Source organism: Oncorhynchus mykiss, chromosome 2, assembly GCF_013265735.2.
Source record: "Oncorhynchus mykiss isolate Arlee chromosome 2, USDA_OmykA_1.1, whole genome shotgun sequence".
Lineage (NCBI taxonomy): Eukaryota > Metazoa > Chordata > Actinopteri > Salmoniformes > Salmonidae > Oncorhynchus > Oncorhynchus mykiss.
Window position 1 is genome coordinate 9,443,413 of NC_048566.1, and position 27,614 is coordinate 9,471,026.

Here is a 27,614-nt window from a genome sequence, read left to right on the forward strand (position 1 = left end):
TACAGAGTCAATGTGGAAGCTATATACAGGGGGATACCGGTACAGAGTCAATGTGGAGGCTATATACAGGGGGATACCAGTACAGAGTCAATGTGGAGGCTATATACAGGGGGATACCGGTACAGAGTCAATGTGGAGGCTATATACAGGGGGATACCAGTACAGAGTCAATGTGGAGGCTATATACAGGGGAATACCGGTACAGAGTCAATGTGGAGGCTATATACAGGGGGATACCGGTACAGAGTCAATGTGGAGGCTATATACAGGGGGATACCGGTACAGAGTCAATGTGGAGGCTATATACAGGGGGTACCGGTACAGAGTCAATGTGGAGGCTATATACAGGGGAATACCGGTACAGAGTCAATGTGGAGGCTATATACAGGGGGATACCGGTACAGAGTCAATGTGGAGGCTATATACAGGGGGATACCGGTACAGAGTCAATGTGGAGGCTATATACAGGGGGATACCAGTACAGAGTCAATGTGGAGGCTATATACAGGGGATACCGGTACAGAGTCAATGTGGAGGCTATATACAGGGGGATACCGGTACAGAGTCAATGTGGAGGCTATATACAGGGGGATACCGGTACAGAGTCAATGTGGAGGCTATATACAGGGGGATACCGGTACAGAGTCAATGTGGAGGCTATATACAGGGGGATACCGGTACAGAGTCAATGTGGAGGCTATATACAGGGGGATACCAGTACAGAGTCAATGTGGAGGCTATATACAGGGGGATACCGGTACAGAGTCAATGTGCGGGGGCACCAGTTAGTTGAGGTAGTATGTACATGTAGGTAGAGTTAATTAAAGTGACTATGCATAGATGACAACAGGGAGTGGCAGTGGTGTGGAGAGGGTAGGGGGGGGGGGGGGGAATGTGAATCGTCTGGGTAGCCTTTTTGACTAGATGTTCAGGAGTCTTATGGCTTGGGGGTAGAAGTTGTTTAGAATCCTCTTGGACCTAGATTTGGCGCTCCGGTACAGCTTGCCGTATGGTAGCAGAGAGAACAGTCTATGACTAAGGTGGCTGGAGTCTTTGACAATTTTTAGGGCCTTCCTCTGACACCGCCTGGTATAGAGGTCCTGGATGGCAGGAAGCTTGGCCACAGTGATGTACTGGGCCGTTCGCACTACCCTCTGTAGTGCCTTGCAGTCGGAGGCCGAGCAGTTGCCATACCAGGCGGTGATGCAACCAGTCAGGATGCTCCCAATGGTGCAGCTGTAGAACCTTTTGAGTATCTGAGGACCCATGCCAAATCTTTTCAGGCAAATTGGAGTGGGTCTAGGGTTTCTGGGATAATGGTGTTGATGTACGTCAAAGTACTTCAAAGTACTTCATGGCTACAGACGTGAGTGCTACGGGTCAGTAGTCATTTAGACAGGTTACCTTAGTGTTCTTGGGCACAGAGACTATGGTGGTCTGCTTAAAACATGTTGGTATTACAGACTCAGACAGGGAGAGGTTGAAAATGTCGGTGAATACACTTGCTGGTTGGTCAGCGCATGCTCGCAGTAATATGGCTAATATTGCTGTAATTGTTGGATAGAAAATAGAAATTGAATATAAAAACATAGATTTTGAGACGTATCCAGTACACATTGTCAAAGTATTTCAAGTCATGATGCATGACACAAAAACACATTACTTTCCTATGGCTATAACGTTGCAAAAGTTACAGAAAAGTGATATCTCACGTACCTCGTGATATCCAGTCAGTGATCTATCACATGGATCAAAATCATTCAACCTGCTGAACTGCTGTCAAAGTCACGCCCACACTGACTCGACGCACATGATTAGGGGTGTTAACCTGCAGTGGCGTAGTGCTAATCTAGCTACTGGATGCTAACAAGTCTCTCTCTTTATATTGAGGAAAAATACGATATCACAGTGGAAGACAGTTAGTCAGCCAAGTATCGGACAATATACATCGCATCTTCACTGGATTACTGCGCGTGAGGAGATTCATCCTTGCAATTGTGTGTAACGTTAGCTAGCCTGCTTGCTAGTTAGTTAACATCCAGCTAGCCTGTCAGACGGGCTGTTTGAAAGGTGGGGAGCCTACTTTGCTGCATTTGACGACGCTCATCATTCCACATGGTCGCCGCTGGTATAAGGTTAACAGTATGGATGTTGTCAATATACTAGAATTGAATACGTGAAATGTCATCGACCCACATTGTCTATTGCTACAGGTGACCGCTAGCGAGCTCTGTTACAGAGCTTGCCCTTCTGTCTCAGTCCGAAACAGAGCTAGCTTGTTGTCACCTGTAGCAATAGACAAAATAGGTCGACGACACTTCATTTATCCAAATTCAATTATAGCATATTGACAACAACCATACTATTAACCACTTACCAGCGCAGAACATGTGGAATAGCTAACTTAGCCACAGTAATATCCCTACCAAGAAAAACAAGTCTTGGTCTGACAAGGAAGTGCTGCACTTCTCTCTGACTGTTTTCAGGTTCAGGCTCGTTATGATTTGACAGCTAGTTAACAGTTGATTTACTTTGTCATGCACTGCAACGGTGTGTTGCAACTCAGTTTGTTTGTATCCAGCATAGGACATGTCATGTGGCTGTTTGCACTAGTCTTAAAGTTGCCACATAAAGTGACGCCACTGAGCTAGTCATGATGTTACTGAACATCATCGCCAGTGAGAATATAATGGAGATTTCACCGTTTTAAACACATGAATAATAATCACATTGTGTTGGTGTTCTCTCCATTCGCCCGACTTTTACCATAGACTACATTCTTTTGACATGTCAAACATGCATGTTTTCTCTCTTTGCAGTGTGGTGAAACCAGATGAACAAGTTTGAACCCTTTCTGACCACCAAATGAAATCCTAAATATCTCCAGTCCCAGCCTTCAGACAGGCACAATGGAGGAGTCAGATGTGGAGCGTGAGTGACCTCTATTCATAGTTGTGTGCTTATGCCATTACTTCTTTTGATATTGGCTATCCCTTGCATGCTGTTTGGTGGTATGAATAGACCCCAGGTCTCTCATTTGTGTCTCACTCTTCCACGTCTATTCTGTATTCTCTCACTCCTCCATGTCTTCTCTCCCCGTCAGAGGTGACCCTGGCCCTGCTGGATTCAGCCAATGACAAGGACCCAGTGGTCAGAGAGCAGGTCAGGAAGTCCATACTGACCCTGGGGAAGCAGCAGCCTAACAAGGTCCTGTCCATGTGCCAGGACTACCTGGTTAAGCACCCCAAGGTCAGACACCACCACTACTACTGCCACTTACTGTTGATTAGAGAGACTGGAACACTATAATAGAACGTCCCCAGTCTCATTAGCAATTTATGCTGAACTTGATGTGGCCCATGTTTGTAGGCTATCTGTGTCTGTATTTGTGTTGAGGTAGGTGGTGCTCAATGCTGGCCTATGTAAACATTGCTCTATGTTAACAATATTAATATAATCTTTTTACTACCAAGACCCAAGAAAATTGTAATACAAGCCTGATGTTTAAAACCTACTGTGGCAGTCATATGTTTCCATTGTACCTGAATAACAGCATAGATTTCTAGTTCTGTTTTTGAGGTGTCATTCCTCTTAATTTCAGCAATTTATCTGTCCTGTCAACATCCTTGATGTAACTTTCACTCTCAAAACATGGGAAGTGGAGGTGTGATGGTGATAGGGTTCTTAGATATGAGAAGGCTACTGTACTGTGTGACCATAGTCCTCTGATGCAAGCGCAATTTCAGACAGCACCAATGCTGCTCTGTGCTGCAGATTTCCTTACAATGCTGGAGAGATAAGGTTTTAGAGTTGTATTAGTCGTTTGCATGGGATACACATGGTATACATCGTCCAATGAAATGCTTACTTGCAGGTTCCTTCTCGACAGTGCAACAACAATATGAAATAATAAAAGATTGCATTAGGATGTGATATGTTCTAACATGAAGCAATAACACACATCCTTCCAGAAGCTGGAGACTTTATCATCACTTCTCTGCTGACTGGGACTCTGCATGTGCTGCACCAATGATACGAATACAAAAGAGATGATGAAATGTACTGTATGGGAGAGACTTTTCATACAGGCCACTGTGTTGACATTAATGCATGTAGACTTAAGGCCTGTGTTTTGAAGTGAATTACAATGTAAACTTATATTCCTGCAGCTTATCGTTGGACACAGAGTTGTCATACTGCAGACGATTGAGCTGATTGTGAAGACCAAGATAGACGATATCAGTTACCTGAAAATCAAAAGCATCATTTCTTTGGCCTCCGATGAAATGACCCGATCAAAGGTTAGATTGTTTCTGATGATTGTTATTTGGTCTCATCTGAAATACAAAGTTGGTCATTCAATTTCTATGCTTTTAGCCTAATATTACATGTACTCTAGTTATTCTTCTGAGAATGTACTTGATTTATCAGTGGTTATACTTTGTTCTAACATTGAGGCCATTGCATCAATCTGAACACATGGATAGTACCTGTTAGTTTTTGTATTTACATGAAAACAATGGCCCAGGGTTTGATTCAACAGCTCAGTTTTCATGTTTTTACAGGATGTTGTACCTGATTGGCAACAGGCAGCCAGCAATATTCTGGTTGCTGTGGGAAACAAGTACATCAATGACATCATGGAGGAAATCCTCAGCAAGTTCCAGCCAGGGATCCTGCCTCATTTTTTTGTGGTCCAAACATTAGCAAGCCTCTCTGAATCCAACGGTAGGCAAACACCAGACACAACGGTGTCAAGCACATTGTATAGAGCTGTCTAAATACTGAGGCTGCTGACATGTATCCTGTCTGTCCTGTCACCTAGCTTCCGAGAAGCAGTTTTGTCTTCTTACAAAGACTATCCCCCTCAGTGTGTTCAAATTGCTTAGAGATCTCTTGGCATTGTAATAGAGGTAGAGTCTAACGTCTAATCTTACTTTTGTTGACAGTTTATGGTATGGTGCCGTTTCTCAATGCCATCTTGGGCACCATGCTCCCAATGCTGGGCATGGCCAAGCAGGACAACATGAAGTGGGTGTTCTCCTCTGGTAGGACTAGATGCACTATGTCCAACATACTGTAGCATTATATTTGATTATTATTATTGTACATGGTTAAACATGTATTACCAGACCCAGTTTACAGACCTTCCCTCCTTCTCCCAGCTCTGTCCCACTTCAGTGAGAGTATCCTGGAGTACCTAGCCAACCTGGACAAAGCTCCCGACCCAACGGTGAGAAAGGACACGTTCTCCAGCGAGATCTACGCAGCCTACGACATCCTCTACTGCAGCTGGCTCCAGAGCAGGGAATCCAAGGTACACCACATTACATTAAGAGGAGCAGGAAACCAATTTATTTATCCTAATTACATTTGTCTCAATGGTCCCTCTGTTGTAAGGATGTCTTGATGAACGCAACCCCCTAGACTGTGTGCTGGTATTTATAGGGAAGGGAGGAGAGAGGTCCACAGTCACAGCCAGGACTGATATCAGATGAATAAAGACATTTAGGAGAGTTTCCTGGACATATTTGCCTGGTTAATTCTCAGCAAGGTTATGCAGAAATGTTTTCTTGTGGTTTCTGAGTAGAGGACATAATCACAGTGCAGGTTGGTCTAGGCTTGTGGGCTAACAAATAGTCCCTTATCTGTAATCTGGTCATAAACTCTGTATTCCTCCTTTTTGGTCATGACATGATTAGCCACAGAGTAACTGCAGCATAACTGCTGCTCTCTTTATGTTTGAGAGTGCCAGAAGTAACATGACTCCACGTCTCTGAGTTGGTAAACAGATTTCTGCTTCAGTTAGATGTGGACTCAGTTGATTCAATCTTTTTCCAGTGATTGTATGTGTCCCAAATGGCATTGTATTCCCTAAATCACGTGTCAAACTAATTCCATGGAGCGCCGAGTGTCTGCTGCTTTTCACTCCTCCCTTGTACTTAATTGATGAATTAAGGTCACTAATTAGTAAACAACTCCTTACCTGGCTGTGTCTAGGTCTTGAGAGGAAAAAACAAAAACCCGCAGACACTAGGCCCTCCGTGGAAAGAGTTTAACACCCCTGCCCTATAGTGTGCACTACTTCTGACCAGAACCCTTAGGGTTGATAGGGTTCTGGTCAAACCTGATGCTGCTGTATCTGGTCAAAAATAGTACACGGTAGAGATTAGGGTGCCATTTGGGACGCAGTCCTAGTGTGGTGTTTCGCTCTCTCCCTGGCTGGGGCTGTAGCTACGACTAACTGTGGTGTTTCGCTCTCTCCCTGGCTGGGGCTGTAGCTACGACTAACTGTGGTGTTTCGCTCTCTCTGGCTGGGGCCGTAGCTACGAATTAACTGTGGTGTTTCTCTCTCTCTCTCTCCCTGGCTGGGGCTGTAACTACGACTAACTGTGGTGTTTCGCTCTCTCTGGCTGGGGCCGTAGCTACGAATTAACTGTGGTGTTTCTCTCTCTCTCTCTCTCCCTGGCTGGGGCTGTAACTACGACTAACTGTGGTGTTTCTCTCTCTCTCTCTCCCTGGCTGGGGCTGTAACTACGACTAACTGTGGTGTTTCGCTCTCTCTGGCTGGGGCCGTAGCTACGAATTAACTGTGGTGTTTCTCTCTCTCTCTCTCTCCCTGGCTGGGGCTGTATCTAGGACTAACTGTGGTGTTTCTCTCTCTCCCTGGGGACCGTAGCTACGACTGACGGTGGCAGAAGCAGTGGGACCCATGAGTCACCTGATGGCCCATGATAAACTGGAGGAGCAGCTTCCTAAACTCATTCCCACAATCCTCTCCCTGTACAAGAAGAACACGGAGCATTACGTCATCAGTAAGGTAGGTCGGCCTCTAATGACCGCTGCTGGTGTTCTATACAGGGAATAAAGTGCTGTATGTGAGGCACCCAGAGAGTTCAGCAGTTTTCCTGGTCCAGATCTGTGTGTGTAATAGTTAACTCTGCTGACCTGCCAGTGGCCTGTCAATCAGGTAGGGCCCCCTACATGCTTGTCATGTTCTCACGCCAAGATGTCTGGTTGTCTTGGCATGACAGTGGTAGTTAGCTGTGGAGTTGACTGAAGCACATACCGATTCAGACCAGGGTACTCTGCAGTCTGGCACTCTGGTATTTATGTTGATTGGGACTTGCATTTCTTCTTTAATGGAGTCCTACTCTCCCAGTCATTCATGAGTCCTGTATCAGTATTTTAGTCTACATAGTTTCCCAACACTGTCTGCTCTGCTCACTAATCAGCTCATGTTGTTTTCACCTCCCCTGCAGAGCCTGTGTCAAGTTCTGGATGCTTCTGTGAACATGGGCAGCAGAGTTCTGGAGACGCAGATCGACAGCCTGCTCACTACTCTAAACCAGCAGGTACGGCAAAGTGACAGTCCCCTGATGGCACAGTACAATGCAATGTTGAGGGAGCTAGCATGCAAGCCTTTCACTGCACCTTTTACACATGCTGCACACTGTTGATGTAACTAATAACATTTGATTTGAAAGGACTTCCTTGAACACACAAAGCTCCTTGTCACTCCGCCTGGGCTGTTTGCACAATGTCAATAGGATGTTTTTCTGTATTTAGCATAGCTAGTGATACTAGACACTGACTATAAGGTTTCTCTATAACAGGATACATAATAAATCACGTCCTGTTGTAGTCACATGGTTTTTGACTCACCTTTATGCGCCTTTGGAATTTCAAATTGGTTTGACATCAACATCAATTAGACTGAATCAAGAACAAACTTCCTTTTCAATATGGATTGGTTGATTTGTATGAATAATAGTTCATGTACCTACATGTACAGTAATTTTCATTTTGCTCCCCCTCCAGGTTTGTGCACCTGTTGACTACAGCAACCCACTGACGGTGAAAAATCACAACGAGGTATTGAGATGCTTCAGCATTCTAGGTTGGTTTTCTGTTCTTCAATAATCTGTGTGTGTGTTGTTCTCTGGGTTTATTGGATTGAGAGGTCAGGGTTGTAGTCATTTAAGTGAATGTTACAGATAGAAATGTGTTGAATAGAATTGACACGATTCCTTATTCTACATGACAATCACAACTGTTCTACCCAATCTATTTCTACTGGAAGGTTCTAAAACAGGCCCCTTGACCTGGTCTTTGTTAGACCAGTCAGTGGACCACTGTGTGGAGTTGTAATCCAGGAGTCATTTGCTGCCTGTTGGGGAGGGAGGGATTTAAGCAACAGTCCCCCTGCCACACAGACACAATGCTGCTGCAGCAATATGCCACATGTCTGTCTTCACTACTCTTCCAAATTATGGAGTTTGGCTTGAAGACCTTTTGGCTGCAACGTGTAGAATGATTTTATGAGGGGCTGGTCATCATAGTTTGGACTGTGAGCATTCTGTGTGCTTGCATCTAGAGATTACTGTCTGGGCCTATATATATTATTTTAGTGTTCCCTTTATTTTTTTGAGATGTGTGTGTGTATATATATATATATTGCTCAAAAAAATAAAGGGAACACTAAAATAACACATCCTAGATCTGAATGAATGAAATATTCTTATTAAATACTTTTTTCTTTACATAGTTGAATGTGCTGACAACAAAATCACACATTATCAATGGAAATCAAATTTATCAACCCATGGAGGTCTGGATTTGGAGTCACACTCAAAATTAATGTGGAAAACCACACTACAGGTTGATCCAATGTTGATGTAATGTCCTTAAAACAAGTCAAAATGAGGCTCAGTAGTGTGTGTGTGGCCTCCACGTGCCTGTATGACCTCCCTACAATGCCTGGGCATGCTCCTGATGAGGTGGCGGATGGTCTCCTGAGGGATCTCCTCCCAGACCTGGACTAAAGCATCCGCCAACTCCTGGACAGTCTGTGGTGCAACGTGGCGTTGGTGGATGGAGCGAGACATGATGTGCCAGATGTGCTCAATTGGATTCAGGTCTGGGGAACGGGCGGGCCAGTCCATAGCATCAATGCCTTCCTCTTGCAGGAACTGCTGATACACTCCAGCCACATGAGGTCTAGCATTGTCTTGCATTAGGAGAAACCCAGGGCCAACCGCACCAGCATATGGTCTCACAAGGGGTCTGAGGATCTAATCTCGGTACCTAATGGCAGTCAGGCTACCTCTGGCGAGCACATGGAGGGCTGTGCGGCCCCCCAAAGAAATGCCACCCCACACCACGACTGACTCACCGCCAAACCGGTCATGCTGGAGGATGACCCTCGTGGAGTCTGTTTTTGACCGTTTGAGCAGACACATGCACATTTGTGGCCTGCTGGAGGTCATTTTTCAGGGCTCTGGCAGTGCTCCTCCTGCTCCTCCTTGCACAAAGGCGGAGGTAGCGGTCCTGCTGATGGGTTGTTGCCCTCCTACGACCTCCTCCACGTCTCATGATGTACAGGCCTGTCTCCTGGTAGTGCCTCCATGCTCTGGACACTACGCTGACAGACACAGCAAACCTTCTTGCCACAGCTCGCATTGATGTGCCATCCTGGATGAGCTGCACTACCTGAGCCAATTGTGTGGGTTGTAGACTCCGTCTCATGCTAACACTAGAGTGAAAGCACTGCCAGCATTCAAAAGTGACCAAAACATCAGCCAGGAAGCATAGGAACTGAGAAGTGGTCTGTGGTTTTCACCTGCAGAACCACTCCTTTATTGGGGGTGTCTTGCTAATTGCCTAAAAATGTCCACCTGTTGTCTATTTCATTTGCACAACAGCATGTGAAATTTATTGTCAATCAGTGTTGCTTCCTAAGTGGACAGTTTGATTTCACACAAGTGTGATTGACTTGGAGTTACGTTGTGTTGTTTATGTGTTCCCTTTATTTTTTTGAGCAGTGTTTATGTATTTTCAGATCTGGGTAATTTCCTTCACATTGTATAATATAAAATGATAATGGAATTGTAGAATATCAGTATTAATTGGTTCTGTTACCTACATGGTACGGTACTAGGCCGAGACAGTGCCTTGCGAAAGTATTCGGCCCCCTTGAACTTTGCGACCTTTTGCCACATTTCAGGCTTCAAACATAAAGATATAAAACTGTATTTTTTTGTGAAGAATCAACAACAAGTGGGACACAATCATGAAGTGGAACGACATTTATTGGATATTTCAAACTTTTTTAACAAAACTGAAAAATTGGGCGTGCAAAATTATTCAGCCCCTTTACTTTCAGCGCAGCAAACTCTCTCCAGAAGTTCAGTGAGGATCTCTGAATGATCCAATGTTGACCTAAATGACTAATGATGATAAATACAATCCACCTGTGTGTAATCAAGTCTCCGTATAAATGCACCCGCACTGTGATAGTCTCAGAGGTCCGTTAAAAGCGCAGAGAGCATCATGAAGAACAAGGAACACACCAGGCAGGTCCGATTATACTGTTTAAAGTTTAAGCCGGATTTGGATACAAAAAGATTTCCCAAGCTTTAAAAATCCCAAGGAGCACTGTGCAAGCGATAATATTGAAATGGAAGGAGTATGAGACCACTGCAAATCTACCAAGACCTGGCCGTCCCTCTAAACTTTCAGCTCATACAAGGAGAAGACTGATCAGAGATGCAGCCAAGAGGCCCATGATCACTCTGGATGAACTGCAGAGATCTACAGCTGAGGTGGGAGACTCTGTCCATAGGACAACAATCAGTTGTATATTGCACAAATCTGGCCTTTATGGAAGAGTGGCAAGAAGAAAGCCATTTCTTAAAGATATCCATAAAAAGTGTTGTTTAAAGTTTGCCACAAGCCACCTGGGAGACACACCAAACATGTGGAAGAAGGTGCTCTGGTCAGATGAAACCAAAATTGAACTTTTTGGCAACAATGCAAAACGTTATGTTTGGCGTAAAAGCAACACAGCTGAACACACCATCCCCACTGTCAAACATGGTGGTGGCAGCATCATGGTTTGGGCCTGCTTTTCTTCAGCAGGGACAGGGAAGATGGTTAAAATTGATGGGCGCTACAAAGTATTAACTTAAGGGGGCTGAATAATTTTGCACGTCCAATTTTTCAGTTTTTGATTTGTTAAAAAAGTTTGAAATATCCAATAAATGTCGTTCCACTTCATGATTGTGTCCTACTTGTTGTTGATTCTTCACAAAAAAATACAGTTTTATATCTTTATGTTTGAAGCCTGAAATGTGGCAAAAGGTCACAAAGTTCAAGGGGGCCGAATACTTTCGCAAAGGCACTGTATACCATATTCAGAGTTCCAGACTGTTTTCCCTCTTCAACTAATACAGGACTCCTTGTGTCTCGAGGTACCCTACTCTCTATATAGTGCTCTACTTCTGACCAGAACCCTATAGGCCCTGGTCAACAGTAGTGCACTATAAAGGGAACAGGGTGCCATTGTGAATAAGGTCTTTGTTATTCTAGAACACGGAGCTGCTGCAGAGAAACTACATGATGGACACCATGTCCTCCTGTAATGAGATAATCCATGATTTAGATCTTAGATGGTATGACTTCACTCAGAGGTAAATGTGTTTAAACTGTAAACAGTGGTCTGACTCTGTGCCATACGCTTCCTTCCTTCCTAGCCAACACCTTCCCAGACCGGCTGGTCATGTTTGTGCTTCAGAAACTGGAGAACAGTAATGAGAGAATCCGCATGGGCTCCCTGGCTGTGCTCCGACACCTCATCAACTCCTCCAGTAAGACTGCTAGTTAGTCTGGCTCGGGCCTGTCTGCACAGGACAGGAGGCACTTACTGCAGTGTATATATAGACACTACTACAAACTAATAGAATATATATATATATATATATATATATATATATATATATATATATATATATAGGCGCTACTACTAACAGTAGTGTATGCCTATAGTCACTACTCACTACTACAGTATACATATAGACACTACTACTAATTTACTACAATATATACAGTACCGGTCAAAAGTTTGAACACCTACTCATTCAAGGATTTTTCTTTATTTTACAATTTTCTACATTGTAGAATAATAGTGAAGACATCAAAACTATGAAATAACACATATGGAATCATATAGTGACCAAAAAAAGTGTTAAACAAATATATTTTCAAAATATAGTTTACATTTTAGATTCTTCAAAGTAGCCACCCTTTGCCTTGATAACAGCTTTGCACACTCTTGGCATTCTCTCAACCAGCTTCACCTGGAATGCTTTTCCAACAGTCTTGAAGGAGTTCCCACATATGCTGTACACTTGTTGGCTGCTTTTCCTTCCTAAAAGGCACCTAAAGATTCATAGACCATGATAAACAAGATTCTCTTGTCTGATAAAAGCAAGGTTGAACTCTTAGGCCTGAATGCCAAGTGTCATATCTGGAGGAAACCTGGCACCATCCCTATGGTGAAGCATGGTGGTGGCAGCATCATGCTGTGTGGGTGTTTTTCAGCAGCAGGGACTGGGAGACTAGTCAGAATTGAGGCAAAGATGAATGGAGCAAAGTACAGAGAGATCCTTGATGAAAACCTGCTCCAGAGCACTCAGGACCTCAGACTGGGGCGAAGCTTCACCTTCCAACAGGACAATGACCCTAAGCACACAGCCAAGACAACGCAGGGGTTGCTAAGGGACAAGTCTCTGAATGTCCTTGAGTGGCCCAGCCAGAGTCCGGACTTGAACCTGATCGAACATCTCTGGAGAGATAGCTGTGCAGCAACGCACCCCATCCAACCTGACAGAGCTTGAGAGTATCTGCAGAGAAGAATGGGAGAAAGTTCCCAAATACAGCTGTGTGCCAAGCTTGCTGCGTTAGACCCAAGAAGACTCGAGGCTGTAATTGCTGCCAAAGGTGCTTTAACAAAGTACCGAGTAAAGGGTCTGAATACTTATGTAAATGTAATATTTATGTTTTTCTATTTTGATAAATTAGCAACCTGTTTTTGCTTTGTCATTATGAGGTATTGTGTGTAGATTGAGGGGAAAAAAACTTTAATACATTTTAGGATAGGGCTGTAACATAACAAAAAAAATCCCAAGCCACTGTACATGGTGTGCTTCACATAATGGCATCAGTTGGATTTTATTTAGCGGTTATCCCTTGTCCTAACAGTCGACACATCTTCACCACTTTTTTATTTTTTCACCACACGTCATTTGCAGGGGACACTGGTGTCTTGGGTTCTGTTCTTTGTGCATTTGCCTCGTGCAAAGGCTCATGGGGAATCTGCTGCTGCCTTGACTCTCCTATGTCTCTCAGGTAGCCCATATGCCAGAATCGTGATGAAGTCTCTCCTGGGCATGGTGTTGGCCATGCACTTCTTGAACAACACGTGTGTGTGTGTGTGTGTGTGTGTGTGTGTGTGTGTGTGTGTTGACAGCAGCCAAGTCAAGCATGTTGTAAAACACAGCAACAGGCCAGCAGCGGGTGCCTCCTTTCAGAGTGCAGCTGTGCCATCTGATCAAAAACATCCACACCAATTTATGGTGTAAAACCATTCAAATAATGATATGCCCTCTTAACCCCTCCACTAGACAAAACTCCACTTCTGTTTGTGATATTAAGATTCTAACAACCCGTGTCTTTTTATGTAGACTTATTTCAGGCAGGTCAAGAACGGAGGGGGGTGCATGACTTAAATGGCAGAGTAATAAAATACATTCACGAACAGTCAAAATGACTACATTAGCAGTTAGTGTTATTTGACCCTGTTCTCTGGATTTGAAAGCATCACTGGTACTTACAAAGGACTTGTTTTGATATGAAATGACCTCATGATGTTACTCAAGGCTTTCTGTCTGTGATCTAGCATCCATTATGGAGTCGAAGAAGCTTCTCATCCTGGCCAGCATCAGACAACCACTGGCTGACCACAGCAATAAGGTAACCTCATGCCGTGTAAATATTAAACTGTTACAATTTGTCATCGTTTTCTCTCCTAAAAGGCATAGAAAATAAAAATGAACACAGTTTCAATGACCCATATCCATGTGCTGTAAAAAAACACATTTTCCATTGGGAAACATGTCATACTTTATGGGCCAATTTCCCAGACATGGATTAAATCTGGTCCTGGTTTGAAAATCACTTTCAATAGACTATAACATGTCTTTTAGTACAAACATATGCTTAATCAGGAAACCGGCGCTACATTTTTATTCTTGTTGTGTTGTATTAGTGTTTTGCTTGACCTCTGACCTCTGTCTATCGTTGCCCCCTGCAGGTGAAGAAGAGGGTTGTCCAGGTGATCAGTGCCATGGCTCACCATGGTTACCTGGAGCTGGAGGGAGGAGATCTGCTGGTCAAGTTTATCATCCAACACTGTGCTCTCCCCGACACCTACTATGTACGTTTGTTATATCTACAATCCCTTTTGGTCTTAAGACATTATCCTTGGCGAGGGATTAGCATGACATTGTAGATGGTGGATCAGTTAAAACTACTCTCTGACTTGTATATGGTGGTCTGTGTGTTTCTAAAGAACTGTGTGTGGGTTTGGTCTGTTGCAGCGTCCAGGCCAGCGCCCCAGTGACCCAGAGGAAGTAACCAATGAGGCGCTGCGGAGCATGTGTGACAACACACTTCACCTCTTCACTACGACCGTGGGACGCCTGACTGACGTGAGTCTACTGCATGGAGATAAGAGTTCTCTCTCGGCAGGCAGGCAATCCATCACCTGTTTTCTTCTCTCACATTAACATTATGTATCTGATCAGCCTGTTTATGCACAAACATATTTTGTCGTTCATGAAATCATTTCAGGTATAGAGGCAGTGAGCATTTTAATGTTTGTTCCTGCTGGAAAAACGGCTTTCGAATACATCGAAGCCAAGTCACACTTAACACCAAACATAATACCGTTTTATGAGAAGAGGCTGAGGGTGGAATTGCTATAATATGGAGTTTTGTGTAAAGAAGCTCAGTCAGATATTTTCCTATCATCAGATGTCTTGAGGGGAAAACCAGCTCACATCCAAAGACGGCATCACCCTGTCTGTTTTTTACAGCCAATCACTCTGCTCTTAGTTACTTGTTCCTTTGCAGTTCCCAACATCAACACTCTCTCTGAGATGATATGTCTCTTGTATTACTTCCCACTGGAAGCTACGAAACAAGGCATTGACAGAGACTGAAGAGAACAATGATTTACCATGCCTTCATGGCATTAAATCTCTGCAGAATTGGGTTCAAATCATACATTACATATTTTGTTTGATTTATAGCTCTGGGTTTGATTTAGCATGCCTAGGAGCTCTGGGTTTGAACTTTTGTGACTATTCTATTGGTTCAATTGCACCAGGCGAACTCAATGTTGTGATATTACTGTACATCTGTGGCAGGTGCTCTTTTGCATGCTGTACTACCTGACTGTCTGTCTGTCTTCAGGTGCTGTGGTCCATGTTGTACTACCTGACAGTGATCCCTCTGTCTGTCTGTCTTCAGGTCCTGTGGCCCATGCTGCTGTACTACCTGACCCCAGGTCAGTACTCCAACGCCACCGCACCGCTCTGTAAGAGCCTCACGCTGCTGGGAACCAAGAAGAGAGCCTCCCAGGAGCCCAACTTCAACATCGACTTCAACGAGCATGGTAGGTGTCTTTTAGGAGAAGGAGCTCCATTTACTAGGTGTGCAACAGAAATGTATTTTTTTCTATCCCTTCCTCCCTGGTAGACATTTACAGTAGGTTCATACACAGTACATTACATTAATATTAACAAGGCATTATGATGTCATCACCATCATCTGAGCTGGGGAGGTCTTTTCCTCCCTCCCTTTCCCACTCAGTCAGTCTGGCGTTTCCGTATTGGGATTCGGCACACAGTCCCTTTAATGTAAACTAGATGGTCGCAGCCCGGGCCCACTCCTCGTCAGCACTTCTTTGGGATTGGGAATGTTTTTGTTTTTTTCTTCGTTGAAACTGTATTTTATACAGCCATTTTGTTCTCATTAAGGGGCTGTTGGTCGGTTCTTAGAGGCCAGACAGACCAGAGTGTCTGGTTCTGATTAGCTGAATGAGAAGCCACATTTATCACTAAATAAAGCACTAGCGTCAGCTGGGTCCTGAACTGTAAGGTCATTGTTTCAATGATTAAGCTGAACTCTTTGTGGGGAGAAGTATGAGCCTGGCCAGTTAATCATTCAGTCATTCATTATAATGCTTAGTCTGCTATCAACCTTGTTTATTCTCATCTGTTTCTTCTTTCTAATTCAGTTAATCTTCCCTCTCCACATATACTGATGGTGCGGCTCTTGGTGAGTATGAAACCCTAATGACAGGCCACTTGAATGCTCCTGGATTTCAGTTTGCTATGTGGGTGTTATAAAACGTGAACTTGATTTAAAACCCCCATGAAATATGATCAATGTCTCCAGTAATAGCTAGGCTATGTCTTACCTGTAAGTTGGGATGTGTGTGTCTCAGGTGAATGGTTCGTTCCCGTTCCGGAGTCGTGGCCATGGTGCACCGTCTCTGTCTCTACTGAACGTTATAAGTCCTAATATCCACCCCAACGCTGAGACACTCTGGGAGAAGGAGATCCCTGCTCTCCTCAGCTACCTGGAAGGTAAAGGACCTCAACTCAATGACCCCGGAGTCTTATAACCTGTAGCGAGCTATGTCTGTTTGTCAAATGGCACCCTATTCCCTATGTAGTGCCTATGGACCCTGGTCAAAAGTTGTGCACTGAATAGGGTGCTATTTGGGGCTCATAATATCTCTCTCTCTCCAAAGCAGAAATAACCCTGAGGGACTTGTATTGCTGCTGCAGTATTGACAGTTTAGGAGGCTGTTTCAACCTCATTTTAATGTCACTGGTTTAAAATAGTTGTTCCTCCATGTATTCTACTGAGAACGGACATAAAAAAAGACGCATGCTTCTACCACAACAGCTGCAGTTAAGGGATGTTATAAGTGATTCACAATTTTAAAGGCAATATTTTATGGGCTATATATTTTTTTTTTAGAACTTTTATTTTTTTTAGCTGTGGGCCATTTTCATCTTTCCATCATAAAAATACATAGCTTGGATTGAAGTAGAGCATAGGGTATTAAAACGCATCTTAAATCATTTTAGCTCTTTGGTCGGTTTTGGAACGTGTACAGAATATTCTGCTGCTGCTCTATTATTTATTTATTTTTTGTTTTTGTCTGGGAGGAAGTCCGGCGAGCGAGGTCTGAGTAGTATGGTCTATTCTTCTTTACAGAGTCTACCCCAGAAACACTAGACAACAAGAAATGGGAAGAGAGTCTATTACAGGTATGCCCATCTTTATCTAACATCCTCTTTGTCTGTCCCCACAACACTGTCAATAAGTCACTATGGTGATCTTTATCTAACATCCTCTTTGACCAGGGTCAACAGTATTTCACTACATAGGGAATAGGGTGCCATTTGGGATGCATGCACTGTCTGACACACAGTGTTGGATAAGAAGTGTTTTCTGTTTCAAAGGGATTTGATATACAGCATTATTTGTTTGGACATATACAGTTCCTAGCCAAGTCCCTGGTGGCCATAGCTGATGACAAGTGGAGCTGTCAGCTGGCTATAGAGGCCACACGTTACCTGTCCACCTATAACCAGTCCCTGGAAGAGAAGGTTAGTGAACAACCTCATCCTAACCTCTCTTCAACCATGAGTAGGGCCAAGAGTTCTTCATGACCTGACCAGGAAGTTCTCTGGTCTCCACTTATAGTTCAGGGAAAACTCCTGGCCCTAACCATGAGATGTAACACATTCTATTTATTTATCTCTTTGAACATGATCTTATTTAAAAGTACCCCAAGGATCTCTTCTGAACCTGATAAGCGTTAACACAATCTTATTAAAACAATATATTCTACAAAGTATCCAGGTTGGTAGAACCTCATAAGCCTTAGCAAAATCTTAGTAAAATAATGTCTTCTACAAACTATCAAGGTTTCTGGTCTTGGCCTCATGGCTCTTTCCAGAGTTTCCTCTACAGGTGCATTGGTGTGACTCTGCAGCAGTGTTCCAATAAGGAAGTGGTCCAGAAGCAGCTACAGGAGATGCTGATCAGTGCACGACACAACGACGCCATCGAGAGAGCGGTAAAAACCTCTTCGTCCCCGTTTGAGTCAGGCCATGATCCTCTTGATAGCATTTGCTTTTATTTATCATCATATGTTCAGCGTGACCTGTGATGTAATTGTCTGTGTAAGGCAGAGCGTCGCCGGGCAGAACAGTCTTTCTTTGTGCAGCTGAATTGCCCAGTTAAGACAGTCTTGTGACATGTACTCCTAAGCCTTTGCTTATTTTCAAAGGGAGGTCACGTCTGCCTTCCTAAGCTGTAATCTGTGTCTAGTGTTAAGTTTCCCCTCATTTACGTTGTATTTTAACCAGATGATTGGGAATGGTGGTGTTTTTACAGTCTTTAGGCCTAATAGAGAGTGGTAGTGAAATTGTAATGCCGGTGTTAATGATAATCTAGATGTACTGTTTGGTCATTGGAGGCTGAAGTGTCCATTAAACTGTGCTAATAGGGTGGGGTAATGGGTTTCCAGGGTGTCGCCATGGGGATCGGGCTGTGTGCAAGCAGTCATCTCGATGCCACTCTGGCCAAACTGGACGACTTCGGGAAATCTGACGCCTTCAAGAAAGCCTCAGGAATATTCAGCCTGCTCAAAGTTAGTGTGCTATTCCTGTTTTTATTTTCATTGTAGGTGGATAAACACAAACTTGGCAATGTCTGCCTGCCTTGGAGGTTCTATCTACACCGTACAGTCAGCAATTTAACACATTCAGATTGAAGATTTTATGGAGTTTGTTGATTTCTTTCTACTACTTTGAGCATTTGATTGAGCCTGCCTGGAGTGCCAGGTACAGTAGGCACAGTTTGCACTTTTGGGACTATTCCATTGGTTCCATTTCACCAGACAAGCTCGATCAAGCCCTGCTAAAGTAATTTTAAAGGAAACGTGTACAGGTATTGATAAACTGATTTTTAATTAGCCTAATTTATATATTTGAAGGTTTTTATAAAGTTGACAGCTTTTTAGTCCACTACTAGGCTCAATCTGTGTCTGGGAGACCAAGCCCCTACACCGTAATCTTCCCATCTCTACCACCTCCTCAGGACAAGAATGACTTGGATGTAGAGAAGATGAAGAGCACGTTGATCCTGTGTTACGGTTACGTAGCGCTCCACGCCCCAGAGGACCAGATCCTGTCCCGCATCGACTCAGACATCCTCCGCAGCATCAGTAAGCACTTCAACACCAAGGTAAGGAGCTAGGGCTTGGTTGCTCCACCACATCCCTTTAATAAAGCTAGTCCACAACGTTTCGACCCACGAGGGAATCTCTGTCAGGAAGGCCTGGATGAAACAGACAGCCAGCATCTCTCAAATTTAAATCGTTTTTTAGATGTTGTCATCAGTCTCAATGGACCAGTTTTGGCCTTCAGGGCACATAGTCACAAAGTTGGAGTGCTGATCTGGGATCAGTTTTAAATCATAATGAATAACGTGGGGACCTGACCCTAGATCAGCACTCCTACTCTGAGACACTACAGGCCCAGGCCTTCATCAGCATAAAGACTGAAGAGAGTTAGTTTGGGTGTTACATTTGGCTGCCCATACTGTTAGAGTACAGAGGCCACCAGGGACCGACCTGTTAAATGCCCCTACATGTCCTATAAAGAGGTGCGGCCAGTCAAATGAAACCCCACTCCCATCTCCAACCATCCATTTATCCCCCCCATTGCAGAGAGAGGAAATAATGACTGAGCGATACCCGTTGCTGATCACCACATAGCACTGTGTTTTACTATCGACTTGTAGTGTTTTCTCTTTCCTCAATGGCAGCGTCAGCTAGCGTAGTCAGAATAGCTGCAGTTTCACATTATTCCTGAATCTATTTTTTACCGTTGGCCCAGTGAGCATGCTTGGGTTGGCATGGTACCGAGTGACCTCACGAGAAGAAGTTCTGTGAGCATGTGTGGGTTGGCATGGTACTGAGTGACCTCACAGAGCAGAAGTTGTGATAAGGCTGATGTCTGATGGAGTTAAGAGATGCTGGTCAGACAGAGGATCCATCCCAAATGGCACCCTATTCCCTACATAGTGCACTATATAGTGAATTTGGGATGTACACAGACAGTCGGTCAGGCTCACTGCTCACAATTACATACAGGTGGTTATATCGTTAAAACCAACGATGGGTCATAATTGAGGTATTTGAAAGGTACATAAAACCACACAGCACAAACCACAGTGAAAGGAATGTGTGATTATATCAACCAGTTGGAGAAGTGACACTACGTTTTAGTCTTTCAAATGTCTCACTCCTATCATTCAGGAGGTCTCTGTCTCTCCATGGCTACCGATGAACCTGGTTTATGTCCTCGGGTTCTTCTCCTTTAGCTGCCGGCCATATGCTTAGCATCACAATGACTGTCTGAAAACTAGCCTCCATAGTTGTCTTGGTTAAATGAGACCTGTTAAACTGCAGCCTTCAGGGGCCACTGCCAATGTACACTATGACCTCCAGATGTCCACTTGAATTGGATCATGGGATTTTATGTCTGTGGTTAGGGTGGGTCATTGGACACACACACACACACACACACACACACACACACACGGTGTTTAATGTTAAGAAGCCGAGTCTATATCCATCGAGTCGTTTGGGTTCCACACAGGGCTCATTTAATTGGCTACGGCTAGTTGGCTAGCATTGTAACATTTGCTAACCTTTTTACTGCAATGTGGAAATAGAGGTTGAGTTCATCTGTATCTGTGAGACATTTAATGTATCGCTGTCCCATACCATGGTTAACCATCTAACTGGGGAACACTGTAGTCTGATAACATTTTCTTAATGAGGGGAAAGAGCATATTCTCTTCTCTTTAGGGGGATGGGATATATTCTCGTCTAGTAGCGTACACTTGTGGATTAAACTCCTTGTTGCTTTTATGTTGTGCAGGTTCTGGGAATTAAAATAGAGACCAAGGTACCGTGACTGGACCCTAATGAAGGATCCTCTGTATCTCTCACTAAAACTCCTCTAACAATCTCTTCTCTCTAGAACGCTGCTGCTTCAACTTTCTGAACTTTTAGAAGTAAATGGCTCTAGTTGAAAGATCAGCACCTCATGTAGTTATGATGGGAGGCAGTGTATTTGTTTGCCTCTGTTTCAGAAGTTCAGAACGTTTAGTGCTTTTGAATGTTCCACTAACATGGTCTGACACTATGGTGTTTCTGAATGCCCTCCATGTCCTACTAACACGGTCTGACACTGGTGTTTCTAGGGCCTTGTGGTTTCCTCTTTGATCGAAGACACACACCAGCTCTTAGGTTGTGATGCCAAATCAGATGATGGAATTTGATGTTCAAATTCTTTTTCCCCTTCCAGATCGCAAAGCTTACATTTCTGTCTGACATTTACAGTCTTCAAATCAAGGCATGGATGATCATTCTTTAAAAATACACCCTCTACTCTGATTGTTTCATTCATATTGACCTGTATCTACACATTGATTTTTAAGCCAACTGAAAAGTAGTCAAATTCATCTTCAGTAGAATGTGTGACTTACCCAACCATAAGCTGTTGTTTCTTATGCCATTTTCTGAAACAGTTCTATTGATGAGATGCTCTTATCACGTTTTTTAACATTTTTTTTATGGACCCCTGACATTTTCAACAAAATCTAAAAATCACTACGGTTGAAACCCTTGTTCCTGCTCTAGGCTATCCAGCTATCTCTAGATGTTTTATGAATGGCATAGGGAACTTTAGAATCAGGGTAAGTGACTGTCTGTATGCTTGAGGACTGCACTATACAACTAATATTTGGTTGTCTTGCTCACAATGATGCGAACAAACTAAACCTCGGACTGCTATCGCCAATTGCCATGAACACAGTCTGAAGCTGTGTGTTTGTCTCTGTCCGTGTTTTTGTTGTTTGTTTCTGTCTCCCTGTCTCTGTGTGTGTGTACGCTGTACCCCCCCGTCAGGACCTGACCATGAAGCTGAGTCTGATTCAGAGTGTGGGCCTCATAGCCAGGGCCATCAGCACCGTCGTACGTAATCAGGGCTACATGTTCGTCCGCAAGCAGGAACTCATGGGAGTCATGATGGTCAGTGTTTGTCATGTTTATGTACTCTGTTGTGTCGTTGTTAGGACAGTGTTATGTCGCCCTTATGATGGAGGGTTACATTAAATGTTACTGGATTTAGATCACACCAACTGTAAAACATTGTTTATGACTGCCTATGACAGCTGTTATATCTTAGGCAGCTGTTAGAAAGGCTTTATGATATAAGGGCTGCTACAGTCAAGTGGTTCTGATTGTGTTGACCCATCTCAATATCTTCCTTTTATTGAAGGATTTTATCAAGGCAGAACCCACGGATGCCATGCGGACTCCGGTTCGCCACCTTGTGATGACCACGTGTGCCAACCTCATGTATCCTTTAATGCCCAGAGGTGTGCTAGTGGGCTGCATATTGGAACAGAGCCCAGAGATGTCAGCCTGTCAGGTGTTTCATCTTCCTCTCGGGTTGTAAAAATCAGGGAACTTTCCCCAAACTCCAAGGTTTTCCAGAAATCCTGGTTGGAAGATTCTGGATATTCCTTCCCTCCTGATTCCAGGAATCTTCCAACCAGGATGTCTGGAAAACCTGGGCAGTTTTTGCAACCCTAGCCTCTACTGAGTGACATCGTTGGTCCTTGACCCCAGGTTGACCCCAGTAACCTGGAGCCGGCGCTGACGGAGAATGAGAACTTTGATATGCTGCGGACGTGTCTGAACGGCGTGTACGGCCTTCCCCCGGTGAACACTCCGGACAAGGACAGGGGAAAAGACGAGGAGGTGCTGGAGCCCCAACAGAGAGAGGTGAGATCTGAAGCATCTCAATACCTCGTTGTGATTCTTCACCGTCAGTGGGTTGCTGTAGTCAACGGGTGCACAAACCTGGAGGGGGAGCAAAATGAGAATTACTGTACATGTAGGTACATTAACCATTATTCATACAAATCAACCAATCCATATTGCAAAGGAAGTTTGTTCTTGATTCAGTATAATTGATCTTGACCTAAGTGCAATCAAACCAATGCATCAAGGACATTTCATAGTCAGTGGATTGACATGGGGTGAGTCACAAGCCATGTGACTAAAGCAGGAAGTGATTTATTATGTATCCTGTTATAGAGAAACCTAATAGTTATGTTCAACTTCAGGACACATGAACAACCTCAAGTATACACATACTGTATGCACAGACCTTCTCTCTGTGTGTAGACATGCAGTCATCTCAACATAAACCTGCACTTTGTTCCTTCACACCCATTTTGTGAAAGTATGAAACAGGGTGTTCGCGGGTCCTTAAATTAATAAATTATTTAAAAAAAAATCTGATTTGAAGACCTAAAAATGCCTTAAATTCAGTTTAAGTCTCTTATATAATGTGACGGAGATGACTACACTGTTTTACAATGTGCTTCTGCTTAATTGTTGCTACTTTGACAAAACGGCAATATTAAATAACAATCGAACCGCACTTTCAAGATGTTAGGTGTGTGTCGCGGGAGAGAAGGTAGCCTCTACAATCAGACAACAACCCGATCTGGGATGATAAACAGACATTGTCCTTCTTACCTAATACATTTTGCTTGTGTTGGTGATGAGGCTCCACAACGTTCCTGCAGATTGTTTTGGTTGTAAAAACATGTTTTGCTCAACAGTAATGTGCATTAATCTGCTTCCTGAAATGAAAGTATCTGCCCTGTTTCGCTGTTGGCTCTCGCTCCTTCTCCCCCCTTTACACATGGAGTGAAGGGAGAGATGCGTTCTGATAAGAGCATACTGACAGTTGAGCAACATTTTAGAAATGTAATTGTGGGAAAGACTTAGTTGTTTTAAAACAACTACTGTTACTGTTAAGAGTAGAGTCTCAGCCTTGTGTATACTGTAAAAATAATTTCTGTCAAGATGGAGGAAATGACACCACTTTACAAACGGATGATGAGCCAGGGGAACGGAGAGGAGCGTACCATCTGGGGTGAATACAATGGGACGTTTTTGTAGGATGTTACATTTACTGTTGGATCAATTGCATTGCTACCCAGCAACAATATCATATGTAGAGTTAGCACTCTAGCTAATGTGTTTTGAGTTTCCACTTCCTCGGGCAGCAGGTAGCCTAGCGGTTAGAGCGTTGGGCCTGTAACCAAAAGGTTGCTGGTTTCAATATCTGACTCGACAAGGTGAAAAATCTGAGCAAGGCACCTCAACCCTAATTAGCTCCAGGGGTGTCGCACTACTATGGCTGACCCTTTAAAGCCAACACATTTCACTACACCTATCTGGTGTATGTGACATAACATATTTATTTGTATCATTATGTAGTGTATGGCCTAGGACATTATACACAAACATGCAGGCAAATAAATCAAACTAATATTTGATTATTCTGGATCCTATTCTGTTATTGCACATCAGAATAACTATCATGCATTCCCTGAACAAGTTAGATGAAATGTCTATAATAATGTCTTTGCACTGGATAAAGTCAGTCTTGGAGCCTTCCCTCTCAGCTACCTTGCTTCAAAGTACCGCCATTTGATCCTGGATTCACTGAATGAGTTATTTTATTAGACTCTTTAGTTGTAGGCTAATGTTCTAGTCGTATCCCATAATAATTATTGGATAATACCTCCAGGAGACCTACTGGGTGTGTGGACTTTTGTTCCAGCCCCAGTCTAACACGTCAGATTCTACCAATCAGCTGCTCAACAGGACCTTGTTAATCTGACTCAGTGCTGAATCAAACGCCTGCACACCCAGTGACCTGGTTCTCCAGGTGGAGAGTTGACCACATGTTTATACACTTACTGTGCTGTGTTTGTGACTTGAAGGATTTGTTCACAGTGGTATGGTGGTGATGTTATTAAGTATCATTGTAGCAGGTATAGGTATCGAAGCCTTCGTTTGTGATCCAGCTAATGATCAGCCCATTGGGCCAGCCTAAACAAATACAGATGGGGCAACCCCATTCTTCAGCCATCAATAGCCTAGCAGCCCAGGAATCATCACCTAGATTCAGACGCAGGCTAATTAAAACAAAAAAAAACATGTATTTTTTTATTGAGTGGATGGAACATAATGACTAATAATTTGTAGACTAAACATTGACCACAAGAAGCCCAAACAGGTATGATTGACTAGTACATGATCATGTCAAACCTTGTTTACATTTGTGTACGATCACGTGTCCCTCTCTAATGCGTGGGAATGCTTGGGAACAGTCTTCAATCCAACTTCATAGAACCAGCAGATACCCTGACAGTGGAGATGGTAAAGCTTCTATCTACTGCTTTTCCCACAGGAGTTATACAAAGACACCTTCAATGCTCTTCAGGAGTTGTTGAGGAATATTCTTGCAAGAGACCTGAGTCCAGACGGACTCCAGAGTGTATTCAAGGTAAGTTGGTGATAAGAAGTATACGCTTAAACGTTGACTTATTTATACCTTGATCTTAAACTCCACTTTGACCCTGTCTTTGGTTGTCCTCAGCACATTGAGGAGTGGTTGAGTTCTGGTCAGGGTCATGAGAGGGAGAGGGCGATGAACACCACCGCTCACATCCTAGAGTTCTACTTCAACAACCTCCACGTCAAAGTGAGTCAGAACTTCTGCAAACCCTTCTTTCTCAGGTAATATTTGGACCTGACTAGCTGAAGTCCTTGAGTTCTGTAGACATGAACTAACAGCAAATATAGCTGTGTTTGTGTTCTTCAAAATGTTTGAGATGCCATAATGTTCAGTAGTGTATCTTATGAGCTGCCCGATGTTTGCAGTGGTTCTAAAGGCCCATTTGGTAGGAATATGGGGCTTGTGGTACCAGCACCACAAAATACTGAAGGACATGGAAATAAATCATCCAGAACTCCTGGGGAACCATAGAAGTTTATAAAAGTGCTTCTTTATTGTTAAAGGGATTCTTGTGGATTTTTGCAATGAGGCCATTTATTTACTTTCCCAGACTCTGATGAACAGGTGAACTGCACTAGAAGTCTATGGGTATCTGCTAGCAGCAGCCTTGTAGATACCAATATACTTTGTCATTGCGCTAACGCTAGTTAGCATTGGCTTGCGAAACAACCTCTAATTTCCTTAATACTGGACACAGAGTCATAAAAATGGTATCCACAAGTGGGGGAAGTAGATACAGGGCCTCATTGCCAAAATCCTGAAGGATCCCTTTAAACGTGGAACCAACCCATAGCCTTAATCTGGGTGTTCTGTCTTTGTAGAACATGGTAACCTTCCACAACCTGGGTTCTCTCCTGGGCCGCCTGGCCCCCCGATGCACCGACCCCAACCCCCTGGTCCGCAGGGCAGCCATCGACTGCATCTATACCCTGCTCTACATCCAGCTACGCTACGAAGGTAACACACACCACTACACACACACACACACTGTGTCTGATTCAGTACGCCTTGTTTTGTTTAGTTTCCTATTCTCTGGCGACCAGCTTAACTCCCCCAGCGACCAGCTTAACTCCCCCAGCGACCAGCTTAACTCCCCCAGCGACCAATACAGCCCATTTGTGGGCCCCTTTAATACGGGAAACTCTGGTTCCATTCCAAAGGGCACCCTATTCCCTATATAGGGTCCATAAGGCTCTGGTTCACTATATAGCGAATGGGCTGCCATTTGGGAAGCACACCTCTGTTTGTGTGCCATTCCGCTGGGAGGGAGATTGCAGGGTGTGGAGCTCAGCTGCAGCTGGTCTCATTGTCTCCCTGCCCTGGCGCTAGGCTTCTCTCTGGACTATAAAGACGACTCTGTGGAGAGACTGATCACACTGAGGGAGAGCATGGACAACCCAGACCACTCTGTCCTCTACAAGACCTGCTCCGAGCTGGCCAAGGTGAGGATAGGAGAACACAGCATTACATAGTCAAACATATTTACACATTATGTTTCACCTTGGGTTTCAAAATGCTGGTCAACTCTTTCTGGAAAACCGGAGAATTTCGGGAAAGTTACTGGAATTTTGCAACTCTGCTTTCATAATGTGTGTCTTTATTTTGTCTGTCTTTTCCCCTCATCTGTGTAGATCATCAGTAAGCGTCTGCCCCAGCAGCAGCTCAACACTCTGATCTTCATGTTGATTGAGGGGCTGGTGGACTCCCAGTCTAACTGCTCCAGAGCCTCCAGTGTTCTACTCAACACCCTGCTGAAGAACAGAGGAGCTGGACTACAAGACCTGGTTGGCTCTCACACTCACTGGCTCTCACACTCACTGGCTCTCTCACTCACTGGCTCTCTCACTCACTGGCTCTCTCACTCACTGGCTCTCTCACTCACTGGCTCTCTCACTCACATTCACCCCCTCTAAATGATCTGTGTGTGTCAGGTATCAGAGATGCTGGAGGTGCTTCACATCCGTCTGCAGATGATCAGTGAGGAGCAGGTGAAGGTGTCTGTGGCCCAGTCCATCCTCATCCTGGCTACACAGCACCTCCAGACTGTCATCAACACACTCATCTCCTACCCCCTGCCCTTCGACAGGTGAGAACCATCTCTCTTCCTCTCCTCCATCTCCTACCCCCTGCCCTTCGACAGGTGAGAACCATCTCTCTCTTCCTCTTCTATCTCCCCTCTGTTCAACAAGGAAGATTCCTCTGTCTTTGTTTCTCCATTTGACATGT

General features: G+C 44.0%; 1 protein-coding gene across 5 annotated transcripts in view; it reads left to right on the forward strand.

The window, feature by feature from the left end:
* The first annotated feature begins 1,777 nt into the window (after positions 1 to 1,777).
* Positions 1,778 to 27,614, forward strand: part of LOC110519250 (maestro heat-like repeat-containing protein family member 1) — a 37,311-nt gene continuing 11,474 nt past the window's right edge. The window contains exons 1-33 of one of the 5 annotated variants that reach the window (XM_036937367.1): positions 1,778 to 2,070; positions 2,820 to 2,931; positions 3,104 to 3,249; positions 4,170 to 4,301; positions 4,566 to 4,728; positions 4,950 to 5,048; positions 5,166 to 5,317; positions 6,680 to 6,820; positions 7,263 to 7,355; positions 7,822 to 7,900; positions 11,535 to 11,648; positions 13,739 to 13,812; positions 14,153 to 14,275; positions 14,439 to 14,549; positions 15,373 to 15,517; positions 16,142 to 16,182; positions 16,352 to 16,493; positions 17,134 to 17,186; positions 17,421 to 17,528; positions 17,882 to 18,001; positions 18,455 to 18,577; positions 19,027 to 19,173; positions 20,877 to 20,903; positions 21,306 to 21,353; positions 21,908 to 22,030; positions 22,281 to 22,360; positions 22,645 to 22,789; positions 25,281 to 25,376; positions 25,470 to 25,574; positions 26,210 to 26,345; positions 26,718 to 26,830; positions 27,020 to 27,172; positions 27,320 to 27,474. In XM_036937367.1, the coding sequence (XP_036793262.1) occupies positions 2,910 to 2,931; positions 3,104 to 3,249; positions 4,170 to 4,301; positions 4,566 to 4,728; positions 4,950 to 5,048; positions 5,166 to 5,317; positions 6,680 to 6,820; positions 7,263 to 7,355; positions 7,822 to 7,900; positions 11,535 to 11,648; positions 13,739 to 13,812; positions 14,153 to 14,275; positions 14,439 to 14,549; positions 15,373 to 15,517; positions 16,142 to 16,182; positions 16,352 to 16,493; positions 17,134 to 17,186; positions 17,421 to 17,528; positions 17,882 to 18,001; positions 18,455 to 18,577; positions 19,027 to 19,173; positions 20,877 to 20,903; positions 21,306 to 21,353; positions 21,908 to 22,030; positions 22,281 to 22,360; positions 22,645 to 22,789; positions 25,281 to 25,376; positions 25,470 to 25,574; positions 26,210 to 26,345; positions 26,718 to 26,830; positions 27,020 to 27,172; positions 27,320 to 27,474 (3,509 nt within the window). In that variant the 5' untranslated portion in view covers positions 1,778 to 2,070; positions 2,820 to 2,909. The remainder of the gene's footprint in view (positions 2,071 to 2,819; positions 2,932 to 3,103; positions 3,250 to 4,169; positions 4,302 to 4,565; positions 4,729 to 4,949; positions 5,049 to 5,165; positions 5,318 to 6,679; positions 6,821 to 7,262; positions 7,356 to 7,821; positions 7,901 to 11,534; positions 11,649 to 13,738; positions 13,813 to 14,152; positions 14,276 to 14,438; positions 14,550 to 15,372; positions 15,518 to 16,141; positions 16,183 to 16,351; positions 16,494 to 17,133; positions 17,187 to 17,420; positions 17,529 to 17,881; positions 18,002 to 18,454; positions 18,578 to 19,026; positions 19,174 to 20,876; positions 20,904 to 21,305; positions 21,354 to 21,907; positions 22,031 to 22,280; positions 22,361 to 22,644; positions 22,790 to 25,280; positions 25,377 to 25,469; positions 25,575 to 26,209; positions 26,346 to 26,717; positions 26,831 to 27,019; positions 27,173 to 27,319; positions 27,475 to 27,614) is intronic. The other 4 variants (XM_036937372.1, XM_036937369.1, XM_036937374.1 and 1 more) reach the window with 4 other exon arrangements.